We start from the raw sequence: 23,260 nt of genomic DNA, 5'->3' as shown, positions 1-23,260 counted from the left end.
TTCAGGATCCACTATCAAAAAAACGGTGCATCTAGTGTTTAGTTATTGTAAATAACCCTGACAATGATTCAGATAAAAATGGTGAAATTCCCTCTCAGCAGCTCTCCTCTAGATGTCAGCTCCGTACTGATTTAGTTTGTTTTTCCTTCTTCATTTTTCTTCTTTGATTGTGTCCGAGCCCACCCCCAAGTCACCATGTAGTCCATTACAATGTTTTATGGTGATCTAGGATATGATCTAAAACGCTTACTGTTTATGGCACTTGTGTCGTCAAATGAAATATGTGTTGACAGCTATTTGAAAAGACTTGAGGTTTATTGTTTATGATGTGAAAACTAGATCATGTGATTAAAAAGTTTACCCAGGACGTGGTGCAGTCTGACAGCAGTCTCATGGGAATTTAGAAAAACTGGAAGTAAGTGACACATTTCAGCAGTGTGGAGCCTGAATGCAGTGCAGTGAAAAGAGCAGCATATAACACAGAAAACATCAGTTTCCTTTGATAAAACCTTACTATTGGCTATACAGAAATGATAAATATGCGTGCAGGGATTCTTTTATGTTTAGCTTTTGCGACAGCGATGATGCAATGAACTAGATAGTAACCCTGGACCAGTCCGATATGCTTCTGCATAGCAGTGATGCATGACGGGTACGCACAGTCCCTACACCATCACCAGAACGTACAGTATACTTCTGCACTATTGGTTAACTTCCTCTGTAATTACACTGTGGCAGGGTGGAGGAGCAGCCACTCAGTTGATTGGGCACACCTGTGCCCAACCAGCCTCTCCACCCTGCCTGCCTTCTTAAAGAGCAGCTGCACACCAGCAAGAGGGTGGCTGGAGGAAGCTGCTGAAGGTGACAGTACGTGTGTCTTGGGTGAAAGAAGAGAATAAAGAGTTCCTGCACTAAACCCTGGTCCTCTGTCCTGTCGGTCGACCCCCGTAGCACTAGCCTTGCTACATACACCACCAGCCACTAGGTGGCAATGTAGGTTCTTTTTCTGCAGCACCAGTTTTCTTTTGGGTACTTTCTGTATGTAGCTCAGACATAGCAATGGAGCCAGCGAAATACATCTTAAGCGAGCTGGAGGTAATAAATGTTCAATGACAGTCGTTTTTACAGACATTGCAGCAAGCTATCGTTCTACCAGGCTTGAAAAAATTCAGAAGAAACGGCCCCCCATTGGAATGTCAGACCATGCTGTTGGCTGGTTCTCTATTCAATTCAATTCAATTTTATTTATATAGCGTCTAATACAACAGATGTTGTCTCTAGACGCTTTCCAGAGATCCAGAACATGAACATAAACAGCGACAACTGTACTCTAACTACCTTTCCAGCAACAAGCAGTGTGTGTAGACCGATGGTCTTAGCTCCGGGTTCCTAAACGCTATAAATGGTGTGCCCCAAGGTTCCGTCTTAGGACCAACTCTTTTCATTATTTATTTGAATGGGGTAGGCCAAAACAGAAATGCATCTGTACATCTGCATCTGTACATCTTTACACTGATGATACTGTTGTCTATTGTTGCGCATCTTCTGTCGCCCACGTGTTCAAAGACCATTCAGGCACAACTGTCTCATCTCAGGCTATTTCTAAAACCAGGTAAAACTTAGTTTATGTTCTTTTCAAATAAAAAGGAGGTGCCTGCTGTTTTACCCTGTATTATGTCTGCTCAGGGTACCCATATTGAGTCTGTTGCCACTTAGAAATACCTTGGCATAAGATTGGACGATAGCGTTTCTTTTAGATGCCATATTAATCAGTTACTGAAGAAACTTAAATTAAAGCTGGGGGTTTTCTTTAGAAATTAGAGCCTGTTTTTCTTTTAAAGGAAGAAAACGCATTGTTGCAGCCACTTTCTTGCCAATCCTGGATTATGGCGATGTTGTTTATGAATGCCTCTGCTCACTCCCTGCATCTACTGGATGCTGCATATCATTACTCTTTGAGTAATGGTTGTAAACCCCTTACACATCACTGCACATAGTACTCTCTGACTGATACCACCCACTGGTATCTTTTTGTCTATAAATCCATCATTGGACTACTCCCTTCCTATTTGTCTACATAATTGACACAGAAACAGTCTGATCATGGCCTCCGGTCCCTGGATTACATCTCATTTGCCATCCCCTCAGTCTGTACTGAACTTGGCAAAAAAGTGTTCTCCTATGCTGCACCTGGAACCTGGATCAGGCTCCAAGAGAGGCTGAAGCCATCCAGTTTTAATTCGCGAGAGGACTTCAAATTACTTGTAGGAAGGCTGGTGAGACAGTCAGTGGGGTCTGTATTTACTGTATTTAACTAGTTCCTTTTTTACTTAATTTTATTATTATTAATTATCTTGTGTTTCTGTTTTGTTTTTGTCTCTTGTATGTTCAGTTAGTCTGTAACTTTGTGTTTTGTTGCTGCCTACCTAAAACAGGTCTCTCTTGTAAATGAGAACCTGGGTCTCAATGAGATTTTACCTATGAATAAAGGTTTATAAAAACAATAAAATAAAATTAGGCATGGCCTTTGTTAGCTTCCTCTTCTCCTATTTGTAGATGGTTGGCAAATAGCAAAAGTGTCTCATTACTGCTTCCAGGAGTCATGGAGTGGTAGTCTGCTAAGTCAGCAGGTGTTACCGACTCCGTCTCTGGAAATGCACTGCAAAAACTCAAAATCTTAACAAGAATATTTGTATTATTTCTAGTTAAAATGTCTCATTTTTAGTCAAACTGAAAAGTGAAAAATGGGTGATAAAATCGGCTGGTAAACTAAAATAATTGTCCAATATGTGGTTCTTTTCCACTTTATGTGTGGGACTCTGGCCCTATGAGAAAACATGTTTCCCATTCAATTCAATACAATTTTATTTGTACAGAGTCTAATACAACAGATGTTGTCTCTAGAGGCTTTCCAGAGACCTAGAACATGACCCCTGAGCAATTATTACATAAACAATGGCAGGGGACCGCAGGCCAGCACACAGCTCCCAAAGCTCCGGCCTGCAAACATGCACATATGACTGCACTATAGTATAATTATGACACTGGAATTTCAGAACTGTCACATTGAGTCTTTAAGATCTGCAGCACAACCTTTGTCAACCAGCATTAAGCTTCAGAAGTGGTCTGTAGTCGGGTTTATGTTTATGCTATATTTTACTGGACCTACAGACACGCATACCTGATTATATTACATCTCTAAAGTAAAACTAATAATCTGAAATGTATTGATTAATCTTGACACCCGGTCTATAAACCACTAATTTATTTGCAGCCGCTGCCCGTAGATTAAAAATACCAGATATTATAATGAAAAATGTGGATTACAGCAGTTTGATTTAGATTTGAAAGACGAGTAATGGAGTTTTGGTTTGGTTGTACTGGTATTTATTGGTACATTCTGATCAAATATTAGTAAAGTAGAAAGCATATCTGTTTCTTTCATAACACTGAACGGTGAGCTGACCTGCTTTGCTGAGTAATGTTTAATAGAGCATGAAGAATCCCACTTTATCTGGTGGCAGTAAGACCTGGACATAGTTGGAAGAATGTTTTCAAGTACTTGCAGCGGTACATTGTTGTGAATATCTGCAGCATGATCTCAAAATAAATCCCTGAAAAACATCTCTCAAACATAAAGTGCAGGCAGCTACAGTTTGTATGGTTGTCCAGAGGACTTGCATCCATTCACTAAAAAAGGAAATTGTATACAACTCCTAACCGATAAAATATGCAGCTTTTGCAGCAAGAAAAAGGCCAGAATGATCTAATTCAGGGGGCTTGTTCTTTACAGATTCTTTACAGCCATGCTGCGCCGCACCGAGGGCCACTAGCTGATCTCCAGCAGGTCGGGGCTGATGTGGAAGCAGATGTAGGAGGAATACTCCGGCTGGCAGAGTTCTGGGATGTCACAGCACATCTGTTGGGCAGATAACACAGAAAACCGTGTTACAGTGCACACCTTGAAAGATGAAAACTGATCTTGGTAATAGGTGGGGGCTAGTGAACCATGCAAACTCAGTTCTGCATTGTAAATAATGAACCATGCATCCCGTCACTATCTGCATGTAGTAAATGTTTGCAGCATGAAGCACAAACGCATCTCTGTGCTCTTTGGTCTGAGAATGGCGAGCCTGGTACTGCTTGAGACACACGTGGTTTCATGAGCGACAAACAGCAGATGGTTGTCAGTGGTTCTCCTCATTTAGACACCAGCATGAAATATGGCATCCAGTTGGCCTGTCCCCAGTCTTTAAACAAATATTTAAACATGTATAGTATAAATAATATTCACCCTCTTTTCCTAAAATCAAGCCTTTTAAATTCCTTCTTTCTTTTTAAACAGGATTTTTTTGTTGCTGATGCAAAATGAAATAATAAAAGCACTATGGCTTAGTTTCTTGATCATTTGGAGAATTCAGACACCTTCTATCATAACTGGGTGTGGCTCCGGAGCTCCCCCAGTTTCTGGACTGGAATGTGGACTTTGTCATCAGTGTCCTTCTCCCATCCTCCCATCCTCCCATCCTCCCATCCTCCCATCCTCCCATCCTCTCATCCTCTCATCCTCCCATCCTCCCAGACTCCCAGACTCCCAGACTCTGCCTATCTTCCTGCTATCGTCTTAATTATGTTTTTCCCCGTGCCTCAGCTCCACCTTCACTTGCCTGCTTTTAAGCTTCGACTGTCTAATCTAATCTAATATAATTTTACAGATTTGAAACTGTCATCAGTGTAAGTAGGTAGCTTTGTATATTGATCTGTTTTTATTGATTTTAATTCCAAAAATGTCAGCGTCAGGTGCTTGAGCCTATCTTCTTCTTTTCCCGTTAGGGGTGGCCACAGTGGACCTCTTGTTTCCATCATACCCGGTTCTTCTGCATCTTCTTCTGTCACGTCAGCCAATCTTTTGTCACCCCTTTCTCTCCTCCCTGGCAGATCCATGTGCAGCATCCTTACCGGTGTTTTCACCACCCCTCCTCTTTATGCGTCCAAACCATCTCAACTCAGCTACTTGTACTTTCTCTCCAAGGTAACTGCCTGTTCCTCTGATAAGCTCATTTTTATTCCTTTCCATCTCCATCACACCCAGTATATATTCATCCACTCCACCCTGCCTGCACTCTCTCCTCCACCTCTTTCCACATGTTCTCAAAATTGAGCCTGATTATTTGATTTATTTATTTATTCACATCTACTCCTTGAACATTGCCTAAATAGAGAAAATATCCTGAGAGTACATTGGTTGTTTTCCTACTGCCCGCAGTTTGTGCATTACAAATTGTTCCTGTTCCCGCTGTTAACTGTTGACCCACTTTCTCCTGCTTAGGTGGGTTATCTCTAGTGTGTGGGTCACAATGTTTTTTTTTGGATGAACAAACATGTTTGAATTTCAGACTCCAATGATCCGCTCCCTTCCTGGTCCAACTGAGCTCAGCTGTGAATGAGGCGCTGATCAGAGATTTAACGAGACCCAAAATGTGATTGTTTCTCTGCAAACAACATCTCTGCTCAGTCTGCTTGGTAGAAGTGTGTTTCCTCCCACATATATCTGGATACTACTTGCCGTAATTTCAGAAACAGTTAACTCAACATTCTCTAAGGTACATGAACGTAATAAACCCAAAGAAGTCCAGGACTACAAGTTACAGCGTCACAAACACAACAAGCACTAGTACCAATGTCAGGTACAGGGTAGATGGCTTTTTCAACAATATTTGCATCGTTGAGACACGTCTCCCCTCAAGCCAACTTTAAAGATGCTTCCAGCAATCATCTCATAATGATGTTTGCTCATTTAAATGCCATTAATCTTGAGTTATGGTTCGTCAAAACGACACCGTGCCTACGGCGTCTGGTACGCGTTGACGCGTACCAGACGCCGTCACTGACGCCGTCACTGACGCCGTCACTGACGCCGTCACTGACGCCGTCACTGACGTGCACCTCCCGAAAATTGTAACTACGCTTCGAGGCGACGCAGACCACATGCAGACGGAGAGGGCTGTGATTGGTTCGCTTGGTAGCAACGCATTTCCGGTTTCCGGTTTGAAGCAGTCGTGAACTTTCAGCGCTCTTTTCTTCGTGTATGTGTGATTTTTTTTGTTTTGGATTTTTGCACAATAGTTGTCCTTATCTCTTTGATTCACTGTGACCGGAAAAAGTTGGATAAACCATTCAGGAAAAGATCGCGAATTAGCGGTCACGGGGGGTATTGCACCGTGGAGAAATGGAGTGGCGGAGAAGTCCGAAGGGTTCACGACGGCGTCACGACGGCGGCGTGTGCTCTGCGTTGGTTTGACGCAGAACCATAATTCAGGTACCATTAATCTGCTGAAATTATTAAAATGACTCAGTGCGTGTATCTAACAAATACACCAGGGGTAGGCAATTCCGGTCCTCGAGGGCCGGTGTCCTGCATGTTTTAGATGTTTCTCTGCTTTAACACACCTGATTCTAATTAATCATCGTCATCAGCTTGTCATCCAAGGCTGCACAATTCTGTTAATGACACAGGTACTTTTATCACGGTGTGCTGAAGCAGGGTAACATCTAAGACATGAAGGACACCGGCCCTCGAGGACCGGAATTGCCTACCCCTGAAATACACCATATTATGGCAGCATAACTTTAACTTTAACCAATTAGGTTTAAGGGGCTAAACCAAGGCCATCAAGACTTAACCAAACAGGAGGTGGAAGTAAAAGTGAAGTTCAAAACAATAAAGTAAGTGCAGAAAGTCTTTGGAGAGATTGGAAATAAACTCAGGTCTTCTGGATTATGTAGCACAGCAACTTCCTGTCATCTGAGGTGTGTATTACCAGCTGTGCATACACTGCGTACGCATCGTCATCCACATACATGCGCAGCTATGCCCAAGCATACCTCTTCCAGCTGTGCCAGAGAGCAGGAATCATTCTGCACTCGTGACTCGTGAATCCAAACGAACCAAACTTAGTCAGTCACACTCGGGCTCAGTACCAGCTGCCGAGCGTGAGTCAACCCAGATACGTCTACAAGTGACATACTGGTGAACAATTGTGAGCTGAAACAAATTGTTCCTTTCTCAGGGTCATTTAAAGAAATCAGTTATTAAATGTTGCCAAGGGGTTTTTTCCAAGTTGAAAGATAAACTTAACAACAATCTCTCTGCTAACTTAGATTTATTTATTTATTTATTTATTGGTTTATTTGACAGGGACAATGCACATCAATAAAACATTACTGTAAATGTGCCAGAGTTAGCCAAGAGGCTATTTTTCATCTGCAGTCCCTGGACAGATGTAAGAATACAGATAAAGTACAGGAAGGTACAGAAAGTGCAGACAAGTACAGAAAGGTGCAATTAAGTTTTAGTGCTGACAGAGCTGAGTATTAATCAACCATTTCTTTAAATGAGCTCTAAATAAACTGTATGTGTCCAGTTCTCTGATAGTTGCAGGGATGGAGTTCCATTCTAGTGCAGCTTTAACAGAGAATGTAATATGAATGTAAAATAGTTCTGTATCTATGTGAATGTATTGTATGTATTGTAATGTATTGTATGCAGGTGTTGGTGTTGGGTATTTGTTGTAATTGTATTGGTGTTTCGTATGTTGATTGTCTCGTGATTTATTGTATGTATGCTTTCGGCAACAATGATTATTATCATTCATGCCAATAAAGCCAATTTGAATTTGAATGTAGACTGACTCAAAAGCACTCTAAGATGACACCGTTTCCAAGTTAAATCCAATGAACTTCTTATAAAGTACCGTACGCTGTATCTTTTGCTTCTATATACTAATTTGCAACCAGAAATGTATTTAAAGTTATTATTGTGTATTGGAGTGAAAACAAAACATTTGGTTTGGAGACTTACTGCAGAAAGTGAGTGATATAAAGCAGCTCAGAATATAAAATATAAAGTTGCATCTCTTACATCTGTCATAGTGCCAGTGGGGTCCAGATGCACAAACAGAGAGGACAGTTCTTCTCTCACTTTTTTTGAGTGCTTCTTGTCAATCTGCAGCAGAACAGCCTGATAATTGACAGGCAATCCATACCTGGAGATACCGTCATGCAGAGATGTCCCGTTAAGATCAGTCGCAGCTCAGTTTCCATTAATGATGAGAGAGAACCAGCATGAACATCACCTACTTACCTGAGGACCGATTCCACAAACACCCTTAGTGCTTTCAAGTGAATCCAAGCAATGAACACCTGACTTATATTCACCTTTAGCCAATGCACAAAGATTCCCTGCAGAGGAGGAGACAATTCATGCATAAATACACCACAACGCAGTCTCACATGTAGAGGGACAATGAAGCATCAGACTCACATATTGTTCCTTTTTGTGAATACTAAACTGCATGATTTCCTGCTGCTGCTTCTCCTCCTGCTCACAGCTGTATTCACGCACCACAAACCTGTGTGAATTATAGACTAAATTAGGATAATGGACACGTATAACGCGGCTTTGATCATACTGGATTTGTTTCTGGTTTCTTTGTTTCCTTCTTGCTTACTTGCTCTCCTGAGCGTTGACTCTGAATTCATTCACAGCTCTTTTGAAGAGCGTCACTGAGAAGACGCCCTCTTCTCTGTCCTCACACAGCTTCCTGAAGGTCAGACAAACTAGTGAGAGAAAATTAGAGCAAAACAACCTGCAGCAACATCAATTAAATTAGTCTAAAGTGAGACCGAAGGTCTTTTCACTTACAACTGAAGATTCAACCTGAACCTTTTCTCAGTCACATATTAAAAAGTAATTAAACTCAATTAAAGACATTGTCCACTACTCCCGTCTCCTGATTCCCTACTTTTCAGTATCTCTAAGCAACAGTCCTGACACTTTCCACTGAAAAATTAACACCTATTGATACTAGGGCCAATCCCAATACACCCCCTACTTTCTACCACTAGCCCTAAAAATAGGTAGGGCCCTTGTAATCTTCCCTAGGGATTGGGACACCACTTGCTTTGTCACTGCATGGTTTACGTTAGGGTACGTAAGCGACTGCGTAGTTACGTTTGCACATACGTCACACCATATCAGGAAGCCGAGAGCTAAAAGCTGTTTTAATTTCAGCTGTAGCGCTGTTAATATGCCACTTTATTAAGTTTTTATATTTTTTCAGGCATAAAAGTAACCGTTAAGATCCCCAACCTGGGCTCAGTTTATCCTAATAACGCCTGTTAAGAAATTTGATCCGATGTTTTCGGGGATGAGAAGAGCCGCCGGCTCGGGAGCTGATTTATGGTTCCGCGTTGCATCGCCGCGTACCCTACGCCGTAAGCTCTGCATTGGTGTAACGCGGAACCATAAATCAGCCTTTATTCTGGCGTGATCTTTAAAACAACAGGCAAGCGAGTGATTATGTACATTCACTGAGTGAATATTATGAAAGTAAAATATATATTTCTCGCTAGAAATGTAATCAAAAAGCATTTTTATGCAGTAACTAACTCAAAATATTGATTTTATTCACTAAAAATTAGAAATGTCCACCATGTTTTTTGGTTTGATTCAGTCTGCAAAAGATGACGTAAAGCATTCTGGGAAATTTTTCTGGCCCTCCGTCGGCGAGTCAGTATCTGAAATCCCTCGCTGTGAAGGGCTAGGTTCATACACACTAGCCCTCGATATGCACACTCCCCCTAGATGCAAAGAGGAATTGGGACACCACTACCCTCACGGGAAAGCGCATAATTTGAGGGTAGGGCTGAAAAGTAGGACTAGGGGGGGGGATTGAGACTGGCTTTTAGGAGGCTGAAAACCAGTTCTTGGATCTCAATATGGTGCATTTGCACTGAAATGTACTGGAATGGCTGAGACAGCATAGAGATGGTCGAACCTGCTCGAACGTGGAACCACAAAGTCAGAGAAGGATTCGTAATTCCTCTCCCACTGCAGGTACCTCCCTCTGTGATGCACACACATGTCAGCATTTACAAAATATCAAAAGAATGCACTCAGAGGCAAACATGTCACCTGACTGACCTGCTCACCACTACCAGCACAGTGGTGAGGTACTCGGACACCACCAAGTCTTCTTTCCTCACAATGCCGTTCAGACTACGAGTTTGCAGATTTCCACTGGACAGAAGAAAAGTTAGATCAAATGTGCACCTGATATCAGGATGTGCATCTGCAGTACTGATCATCCAACTGATGTCACTCACTCCAGCTTGAGTTCAAGTTTTTGCAAGTTGGCTTTCATACTGATGTACTCTGCAGCACGGGATTTTAATTCTGCCTCCACCTGAGAAACATCCTGTAAGTACAGTGGTGAAAAAAAGTATTTAGTCAGACACCAGTTGCAAGTGCAAGTTCTGCCACTTAAAAAGATAAGAGAGGCCTGTGATTTTCATCAGAGGTAAATCTCGACGATGAGAGACAAAATGAAAAAAAAACAAACCAGAAAATCACATTGTGGGATTTTTAAAGAATGTATTTGCAAATTATAGTGGAAAATAAGAATTTGGTCAATAACAAAAGTTCATCTCAATACTTTGTTATACACCCTTTGTTGGCAATGACAGAGGTCAAACGTTTTCTGTAAGTCTTCACACACTGTTGCTGGTATTTTGGTCCGTTCCTCCATGATCTCCTCTAGAGCAGTGATGTTTTGGGGCTGTCGCTGGGCAACACGGACTTTCAACTCCCTCCAAAGATTTTCTATGGGGTTGAGATCTGGAGACTGGCTAGGCCACTCCAGTACCTTGAAATGTTTCCTACGAAACCATTCCTTCATTGCCCAGGCGATGTGTTTGGTAGGTTTTCACTCTAAATCTCACAATACATGGCTCCATTCATTCTTTCCCTACACAGATCAGTCGTCCTGGTCCCTTTGCAGAGAAACATCCCCAAAGCATGATGTTTCCACCCCCGTGCTTCACTGTAGGTTTGGTGTTCTTTTGATGCAACTCAGCTTTCTTTCTCCTCTAAACACGACAAGTTGTGTTTCTACCAAAAAGTTCTATTTTGGTTTCATGTGACCATATAACATTCTCCCAATCCTCTTCTGCATCATCCAAATGCTCTCTAGTAAACTTCAGACGGGCCTGGACATGTCCTGTCTTCAGCAGGAACGTCTGGCCCTGCAGGATCTGAGTCCCTGATCGTAGTGTGTTACTGATGGTTCCTTTGTTACTTTGGTCCCAGCTCTCTGCAGGTCATTCACTAGATCCCCGTGTGGTTCTGGGATCTTTACTTATCGTTCTTGATCATTTTTACCCCACAGGGTGAGATCTTGCGTGGAGCCTCAGATGGAGGGAGATTTTCAGTGTCTTGTATGTCCTCCATTTTTCAATAATTTCTCCAACAGTTGATCTCTTCACACCAAGTAAAAATCTTACAATGTGATTTCCTGGATTGTTTCCCCCCATTCTGTCTCTCATAGTTGAAGTGTAGCTATGATGAAAACTACAGGCCTCTCACATCTTTTTAAGTGGGAGAACCTGCACAATTGGTGGCTGATTAAATACTTTTTTGCCCCACTGTATATAGAATATTAAGCATCAGGTATACAATTTATGTTTGCATCTACATGTATAATTGTGTAACCAGGACATCCATGCATAGTCGTGTATGTAAAATAAACTGCAAATGTTAATTGGATTACTAGAGGTTAGCTATTTTTGCTTTAATCGTATGAGTAGGTGTGAGCGGTCATGGCAACACACAGGGTTTTTGGAGGAACTTACTACTATACTACTATAAAGGCTATGTTGTTTAAATCTGAGCTCTTCTTCATGACCTGGAGTTACTTAACCTTTTCATGCTTCTGCTAGGTCAAATTACAATATGCAAATGACACCCAGATTTACTTGGCTCTTTCACCAGAGGAGTATGGCCTTAGACTCATTCTGTCAGTGCTCAGAGGAAGTGAAAAGCTGGGTCCAATCACAGTGTCAAAATGAGAGTCAAAATGAGACAGAAAAGATGTTATTTGGCAACAAAAATGAGAGAATGGAACTTACTGTAAAGCTTGAAATGACCCAAACTAAAAATCTGAGTTGTAATTGCATCAGACGTGAGTTTCAGCATCCTTATCAAGGCTGTAACTCAAGGCAGTTATCAAGGCAGCTCTTCGAAATCTCATGTCTAAGCGTGCCTGTAAGTTAGAAAATTGATCACTAATATGTAGCCACAATACGTCCTGATTTCCTAATAGAAGATTGAGCAATAATGGCTCTGAGATGTTTAAGGTCAGTCGGCTGGTAGAAGGGTGAAAATGGTTTTAACCATTTTGTGGTACACAGATGGAATAAACTTCATGTTGATATGAAATGCGCCCCACTTGAACCACTTTTAAAGTTGAACTGAAAACTTTGCTGGTTACCACGCACTTGTTTAATTGAACTTTCTGCCACCCCTGCGACTACACTGCAACTGTCAGTGGTTGACATTTCCCCCAGTTTGTGTTTCTGTTCTGCTGTTTTCCATCTGCCCTGATTGTTCACACCTGTGTCTCGTTACCCCCTTGTGTATATCTGGTCTTGTCTTTCCCTTGCTCCTTGTGGTTCCGTACTGTTTGCTCCCTCCATGTTGTCCCGTAGTTTTGTTATTCATGATCCTGGTTCTTGGTTTGATCCTGCTCTGCACCGTTTTTTGTTCTTTTGCTTTTGTGGAATAAACCCCTTTTTGGAACTCCTGCCTCTCGCTCTCCTGCATCTGGGTCCTCATCCTACCACTCTGTGACAGCAACTGCATCTCCATGTTCTCTAAGATTCATATTATTCTTACTTTGTCTAAATCTGTTTTAACTGTTTTATTGCTTATTTAATCAAACTTTCTTTGTCTTAGTTATTATATTTGTGCTTATTATTATATAATATACAGGTTCATAGTTTTATCTTTTTTAAAGTGTCACAATCTTTAATATGAATATTGTTAACAGTTGTGTTTTCTTACACAAAAACAAAACAACAATCTGCCTGTAGCTGCATGTCACTTATTATTATGTGTAGTTTCATTAGTTTGTACCTTGTTGATGATTTCTGCCAGACTGGAGAGAGGCAGAGTTGTGGGATACTTGGCTTTATCCCACTGAAAATTGGTCACATAACTTGTCAGCTCCACTGAGGGAAAGAAAAAAAAAAAGTAAATTAGACCTAACTAAAAATCCAAAATTGCAAACACATGATAGGAACACAGCAAAAGGACAACAACACAGCAAAGATGCACAGGTCATTGCTCAGCAGCTCACAGAGCAGACTGCCAACGAGTAAAATACCACTTGGAGCTGTAAGGGAAGCTTTTGGGGGCAGGACGGCTCTCTGATTCATGTGTGATCTGAGGGGGAGAGTGATCTAGAGTTGGTGTAGTTTCTGATGGGCAGGGGTTCAGTGCTTTTGTCTTTATGGAACTGGTTTTAATGCATTTACAGAGTTTTATATGTGACGCTGCAAAAGATAAAGATAAAAGATAGATCCTTAAAAGGAACAGAGATTTTTTTTAAACCAAGATGCAGGACTAAATTGATGGAATGTTGTGTTTCTGTGAAAGGAATCAGTTTATGGAACAATCTGAAGAAAGAAAACAAAGAATCCAAATCAAACATTACATTCAAAAGAACAATTAAAGCCTGTATGTTAAGTAAATATAATGTAATATGTTAGTTAAGTTTGACATACCCATAGATGGCAGTGATTTTATTTTATTTTAGTTTTTTATTTACTTAGTTGTTGTTTTTTTTTAATTCATGTTATTTGTGAATTTATTTCTTGGAAAAAGGGGCAGATTAGATAAGATTCTTCTTCTTTCTGCTCCCTTTTCATTCACAATGTATGAACATTTGTATTTGTATTTGTATTGAATTGTTTGTTTTATTTTTTGAAGGAAATAAAGAATAAAATGAAAAATGAAAAATGAAATATAACGGGTATAGGAAATGGATGGATGGGTGGATGTTTGACTCACCTCCATTGGCTAAAGCACTCTCCACCCCTCCGTTACTTGATGGCTCCATCACCTCCTTCATGCACTGGCTTATTCTCTTCATCACACTAGCCAGGTAACAGGAAATAAGCCATTATTACAGACTATTTATGCCATTTTTCACATTTTCTGCCTCTTGGACATCTGTTTTCCTCACATTTGTGGTGTAATTTTCCTGAAGGAACACTAATGCACTCTTCCCTATTAAACTATCAATTTAAATCTAATTTGAAAGAATATTGGATATTTCTTGGAAGAGTTGTGTAGCTCATGTGGTCTCCTGCCTGTACTATCAGAAAAATCCCCCCGGAGGTAACTCTGCAGTTGTTTGTTTCAACAACTATTTCTTTACAACACAATGACACTAGATTAAAGACCAGCAATGAAAATCAATTCAGAGGCATGAAAGCAAGAGATAAACTATTTCTCTTTCTTATTGCCTTGGTTTTTCCACTGTCATTAAATGAATGTCAGGAGTGTTATCTTTTACAAAAAAACAACCAAAAGGGAATGTTGTGCATCATTGTAAAAGTGACTCGACATCCATGCCTAAAGCGGGGTCACCTGAGATGAGAAGGATCAAAATTCTCTTGTCAAATCAAGACTTGGGGACATTTTGGACTATATGATCATCCTTTCTCAGTTAAATCAATCCTATTGGCTTCCCAACACCGACTCCACTTCAAGGAAGAACATCCACATTTTTTTCACCTGCTTTACCAGCACCACACATCAGCTTCATCAGGTTCCTTCCCCACAGTTCTTGGAGAGACTCCCTCCTTTCTTTGTTTGCTTTTATATCTGCCATTGTTTTGCATTGCATTTCTGTGCAAAGGTGTCTAGGCCCACAACTTATTTCTCCATTTTATTATTATTAATAATAATAATAATAGGCCTAATAATAATAATAGGCCTAATAATAATAATAATAATAATAATAATAATAATAATAATAATAATACATTTTATTTATAAGCCTTTCATGGAACTCAAGAATACTTTACAACAAACAGGCAAAACCACAATGGATAAAATTTGCATGTAGTAAAAGAAAGAAGGATGGCGTAGTTGGACCTATGGGGAGTAGACAATCTTAAACAGGTGAGTCTGGAGTGGGGATTTGAAGATTGAATTAATCATCAAAATGCGTACAATTTATTTTTAATTGCAGCAGCTATTTTCTTATTGGTTTACCACTTCTGACTGCATGGTGGCAGCATAGTAAGTTCAGGTGTCAGCCCTTGCCACGGCGGACATACTGTAACTTTTAAAATTTTAAAATTTTATTACTTGCGTATAAAGCCCAAAATGGCTTAGCTCCACATTATTTGCAAGACCTGATAGTACCGTATGTTCCTAACAGAGCTCTCCGTTGTCAGAGTGCAGGTTTACTCGTAGTTCCTAGAGTATCCAAATGTAGATTTGGAGGGCGGGCGTTCTAGTACCAGGCACCATTACTATGGAACTAACTTCCACTCTGGGTTAAGGAGGCTGACACCACCTCCACCTTTAAAACTAAACTTAAAACCTTTCTGTTTAGTAAACCCTGTAGTTAGTGTTTAGTAAACCTCTAGTTGGTGTTGGTAAATCTCTAGGTAGTGTAAACTCTAGTGTGTTAGAGTCGCTCCTGTAGTTTCTTGTGCTGGCCCCCCCTTTTCTTCTCTTTTTTCTCTTTTGTACATGGTGCAGCATCCTCTACCGGTGGCGAAGAGCATCTCTGAATGCACAACACCGGAACCTGCAGCATGGGAGTGAGAGGGGCAGGGCCCGGTCAGGCGGGGGAGAGATTTGTCCCTCAAGACTCCTCTCCCTGGCCCTGCCCCTTCTCAACCTTTCCCTGACCCTGAACCTAACCTGGGGCTTGATGATTGGGCCGGAGCTTCGGGAGCTGTGTGCTGGCCTGCGGTCCCCACCCCTGGTAATCTCGTTGCTGCTTCCACCTGCCTGCTGTGCTGTTGACATCCCTGACCCCCCAGTCTGGCCCTCGGCAGGAGGGTCCCCCCTTATGAGCCTGGTCCTGGTCCAGGTTTCTCCCTCCTAAAGGGGAGTTTTTCCTTGCCATTGTTTATGTAATAACTGCTCGGGGGTCATGTTCTGGGTCTCTGGAAAGCGTGTTGTATTAGACACTATATAAATAAAATTGAATTGAATTGAATTGTAACGCACGTCTAAATGCGCTTGGACCAGCGAGATGTACCTAGTATTTTAGTTTAGTCACAGCAGACGTATATGCCTCCACGTGATCAGTAGTGATCTCTAAAATCATTTTGCACCAGAAGACAGAATACAGAAATAGTTTAAGAGCAGATTTGTTCCATTAAATACATGTCCATGAGTGTAAACTTCCTAAAAAGACTGTAAATAGGTAACAACATCCCCTCTATGCACCACATTATCTGAAGTAGACCAACAATGAATTTAAAATCAGGAGGTAAAACTAACCAGCGGCTCCCCCTCGTCATCAATTAATCACCACACACAAGCTCAGAGTTACTGGTCCACAACACAATTATCAATTAGAGAAAGCAGAACATGCAGCTGACCTTTACCTTTCAGTCAGCGTATCGAGTTGGGAGAGATCATCTGAGACGCGGAGCAGGCTGTCTAGGATTCCCACCTGCAGCCACAGACAGCACAGTTAATGTTTACTGTAACAGGTGTACCATTCGTCTGATGTCACAGAAAACTCACATCGCGACACGTAGGTTCATTACGTATGAACTCTTCTGTGCAGGATTTAGTCCACAGGGCACATTCAGCATTACATTTGAAGGTTATTTATGTTAGAGTTGAACAGTAGCTGTAGGTGAAACAGGTCAGGTGGAAATTTTGCCTCTAACTGTAGACAGAAACGTGACCCTTGGTGCTTTCACCCGAGGACACCAAATACCATCACCTCCTCGAGTGCCCTCTACTGCACCCAGTACTGGAGATGAGGGGGGATGAGGGGGGATGAGGGGGGATGAGGGGGGATGGCATCCCCCCCTGAAATAAAAACGGTCAAAATCATCCCCCCAGTAAAACTGCCATCCCCCCTTTCCATCCCTTATGTCATTTCATCAATGGATGTGGTATTACTGCATTTTCAACATTTAGAGTCATCACCAGAAAAATAGCACCAGAAAAATTTTCACCTGTTTCAAGCAAATTTTCACTTGAAATAAGTAGGACAATCTGCCAGTGGGACAACATTTATCTTCTTATTACAAGCAAAAAATCTTGTTCCACTGGCAGATTTTTCTACTTATTTCAAGTGAAAATCTACTCTAAACAGGTGAAAATTGTTATTTTTTCCAGTGGTGAGTCTTGTTTTAAGTGTAATGAGATTTTTTTTACTAAAATGAGACATTTTAACTCGAAATAAGACAAATATTCTTGTTAAGATTTTGAGTTTTTGCAGTGATCCATTTTACTTATCCTGTGAAGGACAGAGTCATATTGATAAGTTCAGAAAACTGTTTTTTATTGTTGTGTTTTGATGTATTTGATGTAAGCCCAGTGGATATTTAAAGCTTACAGAAGGCTGCATTTAACTGCTGCTATGTCATTCCTGCAGTATTTCTGCAGGTGTTTTGGTCACTGCTATTATTTGTAATATATTATATTATTTGTAATCAGCACAAATTATCTGTCCCCATATGATAAAATCCACCATCCCCCCTGATGTTTTTTTACAACTCGAGTACTGACTGCACCCGTATGAACAAAGAACAAATATACAGTGTGGGGGGTGGTAGTCGAGGCTACAGAGGTGGGCTTGGGTTCAGAGGATCAGGTTAAAGCCCCGGATTGGCAACCAAGCTTAACCACCTCGGGCCCCTCAGCAAGGCCTATCCCTAATTGCTCACCAGGCGAAATGGTGTGTTTTTTCTCTCAGATGTAAGACTTTTTGGACAAAAGCGTCTGCTAAATGACAGTAGTAGTATTAGTTCTCTCCGTCCTCAAGCTCAAGGATGCAGATATTACCCAACCTCACCTTGAGATCTGGAATGGAGAACTTCCAGCAGGATGCCAGGCGGCTTTTGGTGATGCTGCGCCTCAGTTTTTCTGCACTGGCTGAACTGGTCTTGTCCAGCGGGACGGAAATCAACCAAAATGTCATGATGCTCCGCAGCTTTTGTCAGAAATCGTCCCCAAAAATGCTAAAAGCAAACAGACATATATCATCAACTCTGTCTCTGTCATCAACATGCATCAACTCTATGTTCCTGCGTTTTAAATTGACTTTCAGTGTCATGAGCGATACATCAGTCTAAGTAAAATAAACTTGAAATCCAAAAAATAAAAAAGTCCTTTCAAGCCTACCTTCAGGTTATGGTCATGCCCATCCTGTGTCACCAGCACTGTGGGGGTTTAGGTGTGATCAGCTGCTCCTCCTGAGACTCTCTGATGTCTGAGCTGCAGCTCCACGTCACACTGACAGCCATCTGCCCCGTACTGTCACAGGAAACTGTTATCACACCAGGAAATCGGAGTAAACCCTCATCAGTGGAAGAGCTTGATTTCCACTTTCCACTTCAGGGTCAGAGTTCCTTCAAGTTTAGCAGTTGGACGTCATTTGTTTTGTATGTTGTTGGACACTTATGCATTGATATGATGGGAACAGTTAAGAAAAAGCAATAATTAACTTTGTTTACGTATCGTTCTCTTTAATTTGTGCACCAGGTGCAACATTGAAAGCGTCATTCTCTGTTATTTATTATAAGAAAGTTAGTCATGCCGAATGCCGAAGCAAGGGATGGAGGACCCGATGCAACCCCATCCAGGTCGGTTGCAGAGGGTTTGCTGGCCAGTCTCTCAGCAGGGCACTCAAGATGCTGGGAGTGAAGGGACTGCAGCACAGAAAAGCCATCAAGAACATCGCAGACGCAGCAGAGAAGGCTGTGGATCAAGCGGGGCGATCCGTGGACCACAAAAGCTACCTAGACACAAGCCGGGACTTGATCACCCAGGCTGGGTCGCCTGGGCGAGGGTGTCTGTTGTGAGACCCCAAACACCCCGTGACCCCCGGATACAACACTGATGATGTGTCTAGGTTGCACCAGAAGGTGTATATTAGAACTAGTCAAGTCTAACTCGGAGTCAACTACAGTTTAAATCAGACCAAAGCAGATATTTTCAAGCTATTTTAGAAAAGTCATAGTGAATCAAAGAGACAAAAGATCAGGCACTTCTCAAAGGAACCTAAAAGTAAGAAATTGAAGCCATAGCTCGGAGATGACATTTTTAGATGCCACTTGTGCTGGCTGATGTTTGCTTTCTGAAGCAGCTAAACACGCGTTCATACATACGCACACGCACGTACGCACACTTCTAAACTAATGTCCATGCACCAAAGTTAACAGTTAAAAGCGACTGTGTGCTTAGAAATATTCAGCCAGAACCAAAGATTGGCCGCTTTTTCTTTCTTTCTTTTTTTCAAACGAATAGACTACATGAATTTAGTATTAACAGTTTGGTCAGACTGGGGTCAAAAAAAGAAATCTCCATTGGAGATAAAAATAACTTTCCACCTACATTATGGTTTCTGCTTTTATATAGAACATCTTCCTCCGTCTCTGTTAACCATGCTAGACGTTTGTCTTTTTACGAAACCACATTTGTCTTTGTGCACTGAAAGATAAGATAACGAGGAGGCTGCAGGAGCTGCAGCAGCTGCATCCATACAGACTCACCAGCCGCCAAATTAAAACCTGGACGCTTAAATTAAAACTTGTGGTTAGTTCGAAGGGGTGGAAGATGAACTGCAGGGGTAGCATCCACGCACTAGAACTTGACATTACTGTTGGACATGAAGGGTGTTTCTACAATGTGTGTCATTAGTTTATCACACATTGCTTTGAATGAATTCTTTATTCTTAAATAATGACCAACCTGTTGTGACATGACCTCTGTTGTGTTTGTATTAAGACCTGGTAAGGACCACATATGTATGTAAATAAGTAAAGACTTTAATTTAAACATTTTTTTAACAATTTATTTACAATTGTAAAAGAGTTTGTGTATAATAGTCTGATAGAAATGATTTTACCAGCCATTGATCACTTTGCATCAAGGACAGAATCACTACCATGTACGGCAGAGTCAGAACTTTATATGTCATATCTCCTATCTTGTTATATCTCTCTCACTATTTCAATGTCCCTCTGTAAAATGTTAGGCTTTTTTTCTGAGTTATGGTTCAAAAGAATCAGTTCCATTTCAGTTGTCCTCTAATTACAGGGACATCCTGGAAATCATTGGGAAGCCAGATACCACAGCATTGATGGATCTATGGTGGTTACAAACTATATCATCCAGGACAGCCCTACAGAGAAGCTCATTTGACATCCATGCAACAGCAGAAGGCTCTCAACGATGATAATAACACCAACTTAATCTAGTAGAGGAATTAAAGCATCAGTAAAGCACAATTAATCAATGTAATTTGTTTCCGAATTGATCATCATCTGCAATACTCCCACTGCACTTAAAAGATCATGCGTGAACTGTGCTCATCTTGCTGCTCATTAGGCTGCATGGAAGGTCCTCATAATGTGAAGCTGGTGCTAATGTTGTTGATCTGTGTAAGCAGTAGTTTTGAAAAGACTCGCTGAGAAACAGTGACAACAGAATCATGAAAGTTTTTTTTTAATTCTCCAAAATAGTACGTTTTAAACTTCGCTGTTTGTTTTATCTCTGTGAAGGATTTTAGGTTATTGTTTACCTGACGTGTTTCGGTTGACATCTTCCACCGAAACATTTCAGGTAAACAATAACCTCAAATACTGAAATTTAAAAAAAATCCATCCATCTTCTTCCGCTTATCCGTTCCCGGGTCGCGGGGACAGCAGTCTGAGTAGAGATGCCCAGACTTCCTTCATCCCAGACACTTCCTCCAGCTCTTCCGAGGGGAGTCCGAGGCGTTCCCAGGCCAGCCGAGAGACATAGTCTCCTGGGTCTTCCCCGGGGTCTCCTCCCGGAGGGACATGCCTGGAACACCTCCCTAGGGAGGAGGGACATGCCTGGAACACCTCCCTAGGGAGGCGTCCAGGAGGATCCGGTACAGATGCCCAAGCCACCTCAGCTGAATCCTCTCAATGTGGAGGAGCAGCGGCTCGACTCCGAGCTCCTCCCGGGTGACCGAACTCCTCACCCTATCTCTAAGGGAGCGTCCAGCCACCCTGCGGAGGAAACTCATCTCGGCCGCTTGTATCCGCGATCTCGTCCTTTCGGTCCTCCTTCTTCACCACGACGGTCCAGTACATCGACCGCATAACTGCGGACGCTGCACCGATCCGTCTGTCAATCTTACGCTCCATCGTTCCCTCACTCGTGATCAAGATCCCGAGATACTTGAACTCCTCCACCTGAGGCAGGACTTCTTCACCCACCCGGAGAAGGCATGCCACCCTTTCCCAGTGGAGAACCATGGCCTCGGTCTTGGAGGTGCTGATTCTCATCCCTGCCGTGTCGCACTCGGCCTCAGACCGCCCCAGCAAATGCTGAAGGTCCCGGTCCGATGAAGCCAACAGGACAACATCATCCGCAAAATGCAGAGATGAAATCCTGAGGTTCCCAAACCGGATCCCCTCCGGCCCCTGGCTACGCCTAGAAATCCTGTCCATAAAAATTATGAGCAGGACCGGTGACAAAGGGCAGCCCAGCCGGAGTCCAACAGGCACCGGGACAAGTCTGACTTACTGCCGGCAATGCGAACCAGACTCCTACTCCGATCATACAGAGACCGGACAGCCCTTAATAGAGGGCCCCGGACTCCATACTCACTGATCCCCCCACAGAATGGCACGAGGGACACGGTCAAATGCCTTCTCCAGATCCACAAAACACATGTAGACTGGTTGGGCAAATTCCCATGAACCCTCGAGCACCCTGCGGAGGGTGTAGAGCTGGTCCAGTGTTCCACGAACGGGACGAAAACCGCATTGTTCCTCCTGAATCCGTGGTTCAACTATCGGCCGTATTCTCCTCTCCTCTCCTCCCTGGCATAGACTTTCCTGGGGAGGCTGAGAAGTGTGATCCCCCTGTAGTTGGAACACACTCTCCGGTCCCCCTTTTTAAACAGAGGGACCACCACCCCAGTTTGCCACTCCAGCGGTACTGTCCCCTTCCTCCATGCAATGTCGCAGAGGCGTGTCAACAGACCCGAGTTTTTGCCTCCAGGACTGCCCGAGCCGCGGCTCGCTTGGCCTGCCGGTACCCATCTACTGCGTCAGGAGTCCCACCGGCCAACGTAGCCCGGTAGGACTCCTTCTTCAGTCTGACGGCATCCTGTACTTCCGGTGTCCACCACCGGGTTCTAGGATTGCCACCACGACAGGCACCAGAGACCTTGCGTCCACAACTCCGAGCCCCCGCGTCGACAATGGAGGCAGAGAACATGGTCCACTCGGACTCAATGTCCCCCGCCTCCCCCGGGATCCGAGAGAAGTTCTCTCGGAGGTGAGAGTTGAAGATGTCCCTGGCAGAGGGCTCAGCCAGATGTTCCCAACAGACCCTCACAATCCGTTTGGGTCTGCCCGGTCTGTCCAACCTCCTCCTCCGCCAGTGCATCCAACTCACCACCAGGTGGTGAGTTGAATGATCAGTTGACAGCTCAGCCCCTCTCTTCACCCGAGTGTCCAAGACATGCGGCCGAAGGTCAGATGAGACGACAACAAAGTCAATCATTGACTAGAGTGTCCTGGTGCCACGTGCACTGATGGACACCCTTATGCTTGAACATGGTGTTCGTTATGGACAAACTGTGACTAGCACAGAAGTCCAACAACAAAACACCGCTTGGGTTCAGATCGGGGAGGCCGTTCCTCCCAATCACGCCTCTCCAGGTATCACTGTCATTGCCCACGTGAGCGTTGAAGTCCCCCAGTAGAACAATGAATCCCCAGTTGGAGCACCATCAAGTACTCCTCCCAGGGACCCCAAGAAGGCCGGGTACTCCCCACTGCTGTTCGGCCCGTAGGCACAAACAACAGTGAGAGATCGTTTCCCGACCCGAAGGCGCAAGGAGGCGACCCTCTCGTTCACCGGGGTGAACTCCAACACATGGCGACTGAGCTGGGGGGCTATAACCAAGCCCACACCAGCCCGCCGCCTCTCACCCTGGGCAACTCCAGAGTAGTGGAGGGTCCACTTTCAAGGAGCTGGGTTCCAGAGCCCAAGCTATGTGTGGAGGTGAGCCCGACTATCTCTAGCCGGTATCTCTCAACCTCACGCACAAGCTCCGGCTCCTTCCCCCCCAGCAAGGTGACATGCCATGTCCCCACTGAGAGGGTTTTGGTCCAGGGATTGGGTCGTTGAGGCACCCCGCCACGACTGCTACCCAGACCACAT

General features: G+C 43.0%; 1 protein-coding gene across 1 annotated transcript; it reads right to left on the bottom strand.

Moving 5' to 3' along the window:
- Window positions 1-3,803: 3,803 nt before the first annotated feature.
- Window positions 3,804-18,355, bottom strand: atp6v1c2 (ATPase H+ transporting V1 subunit C2). Its single transcript, XM_061743631.1, has 13 exons — window positions 18,233-18,355; window positions 17,904-18,069; window positions 16,477-16,544; window positions 13,910-13,995; window positions 12,974-13,068; window positions 10,168-10,259; window positions 9,986-10,081; window positions 9,840-9,908; window positions 8,511-8,603; window positions 8,324-8,411; window positions 8,144-8,241; window positions 7,922-8,045; window positions 3,804-3,919 (listed from the first exon to the last, which is right to left on the bottom strand). Exons 2-13 carry the CDS (start codon window positions 18,027-18,029, stop codon window positions 3,830-3,832), a joined length of 1,125 nt encoding a protein of 374 aa, XP_061599615.1. The 5' UTR covers window positions 18,030-18,069; window positions 18,233-18,355; the 3' UTR covers window positions 3,804-3,829.
- Window positions 18,356-23,260: the final 4,905 nt, after the last annotated feature.

Source organism: Cololabis saira, chromosome 16 (assembly GCF_033807715.1).
Source record: "Cololabis saira isolate AMF1-May2022 chromosome 16, fColSai1.1, whole genome shotgun sequence".
In the NCBI taxonomy this organism is placed as follows: Eukaryota; Metazoa; Chordata; class Actinopteri; order Beloniformes; family Belonidae; genus Cololabis; species Cololabis saira.
The sequence above is the reverse complement of the archived record's forward strand: the minus strand, read 5'-3'. Positions and strand labels throughout refer to the sequence as shown.

What these genes read in the sequence shown, in the direction of transcription:
- atp6v1c2 (XM_061743631.1), bottom strand. Translation starts at nt 18,029, where the DNA reads ATGACATTTTGGTTGATTTCCGTCCCGCTGGACAAGACCAGTTCAGCC. An exon ending in TCTCCATTCCAGATCTCAAG is followed by an intron (nt 16,545 to 17,903) that starts GTGAGGTTGGGT and finishes CTGTGGCTGCAG; the next exon opens with GTGGGAATCCTAGACAGCCT. An exon ending in GAGTGCTTTAGCCAATGGAG is followed by an intron (nt 13,069 to 13,909) that starts GTGAGTCAAACA and finishes TCTTTCCCTCAG; the next exon opens with TGGAGCTGACAAGTTATGTG.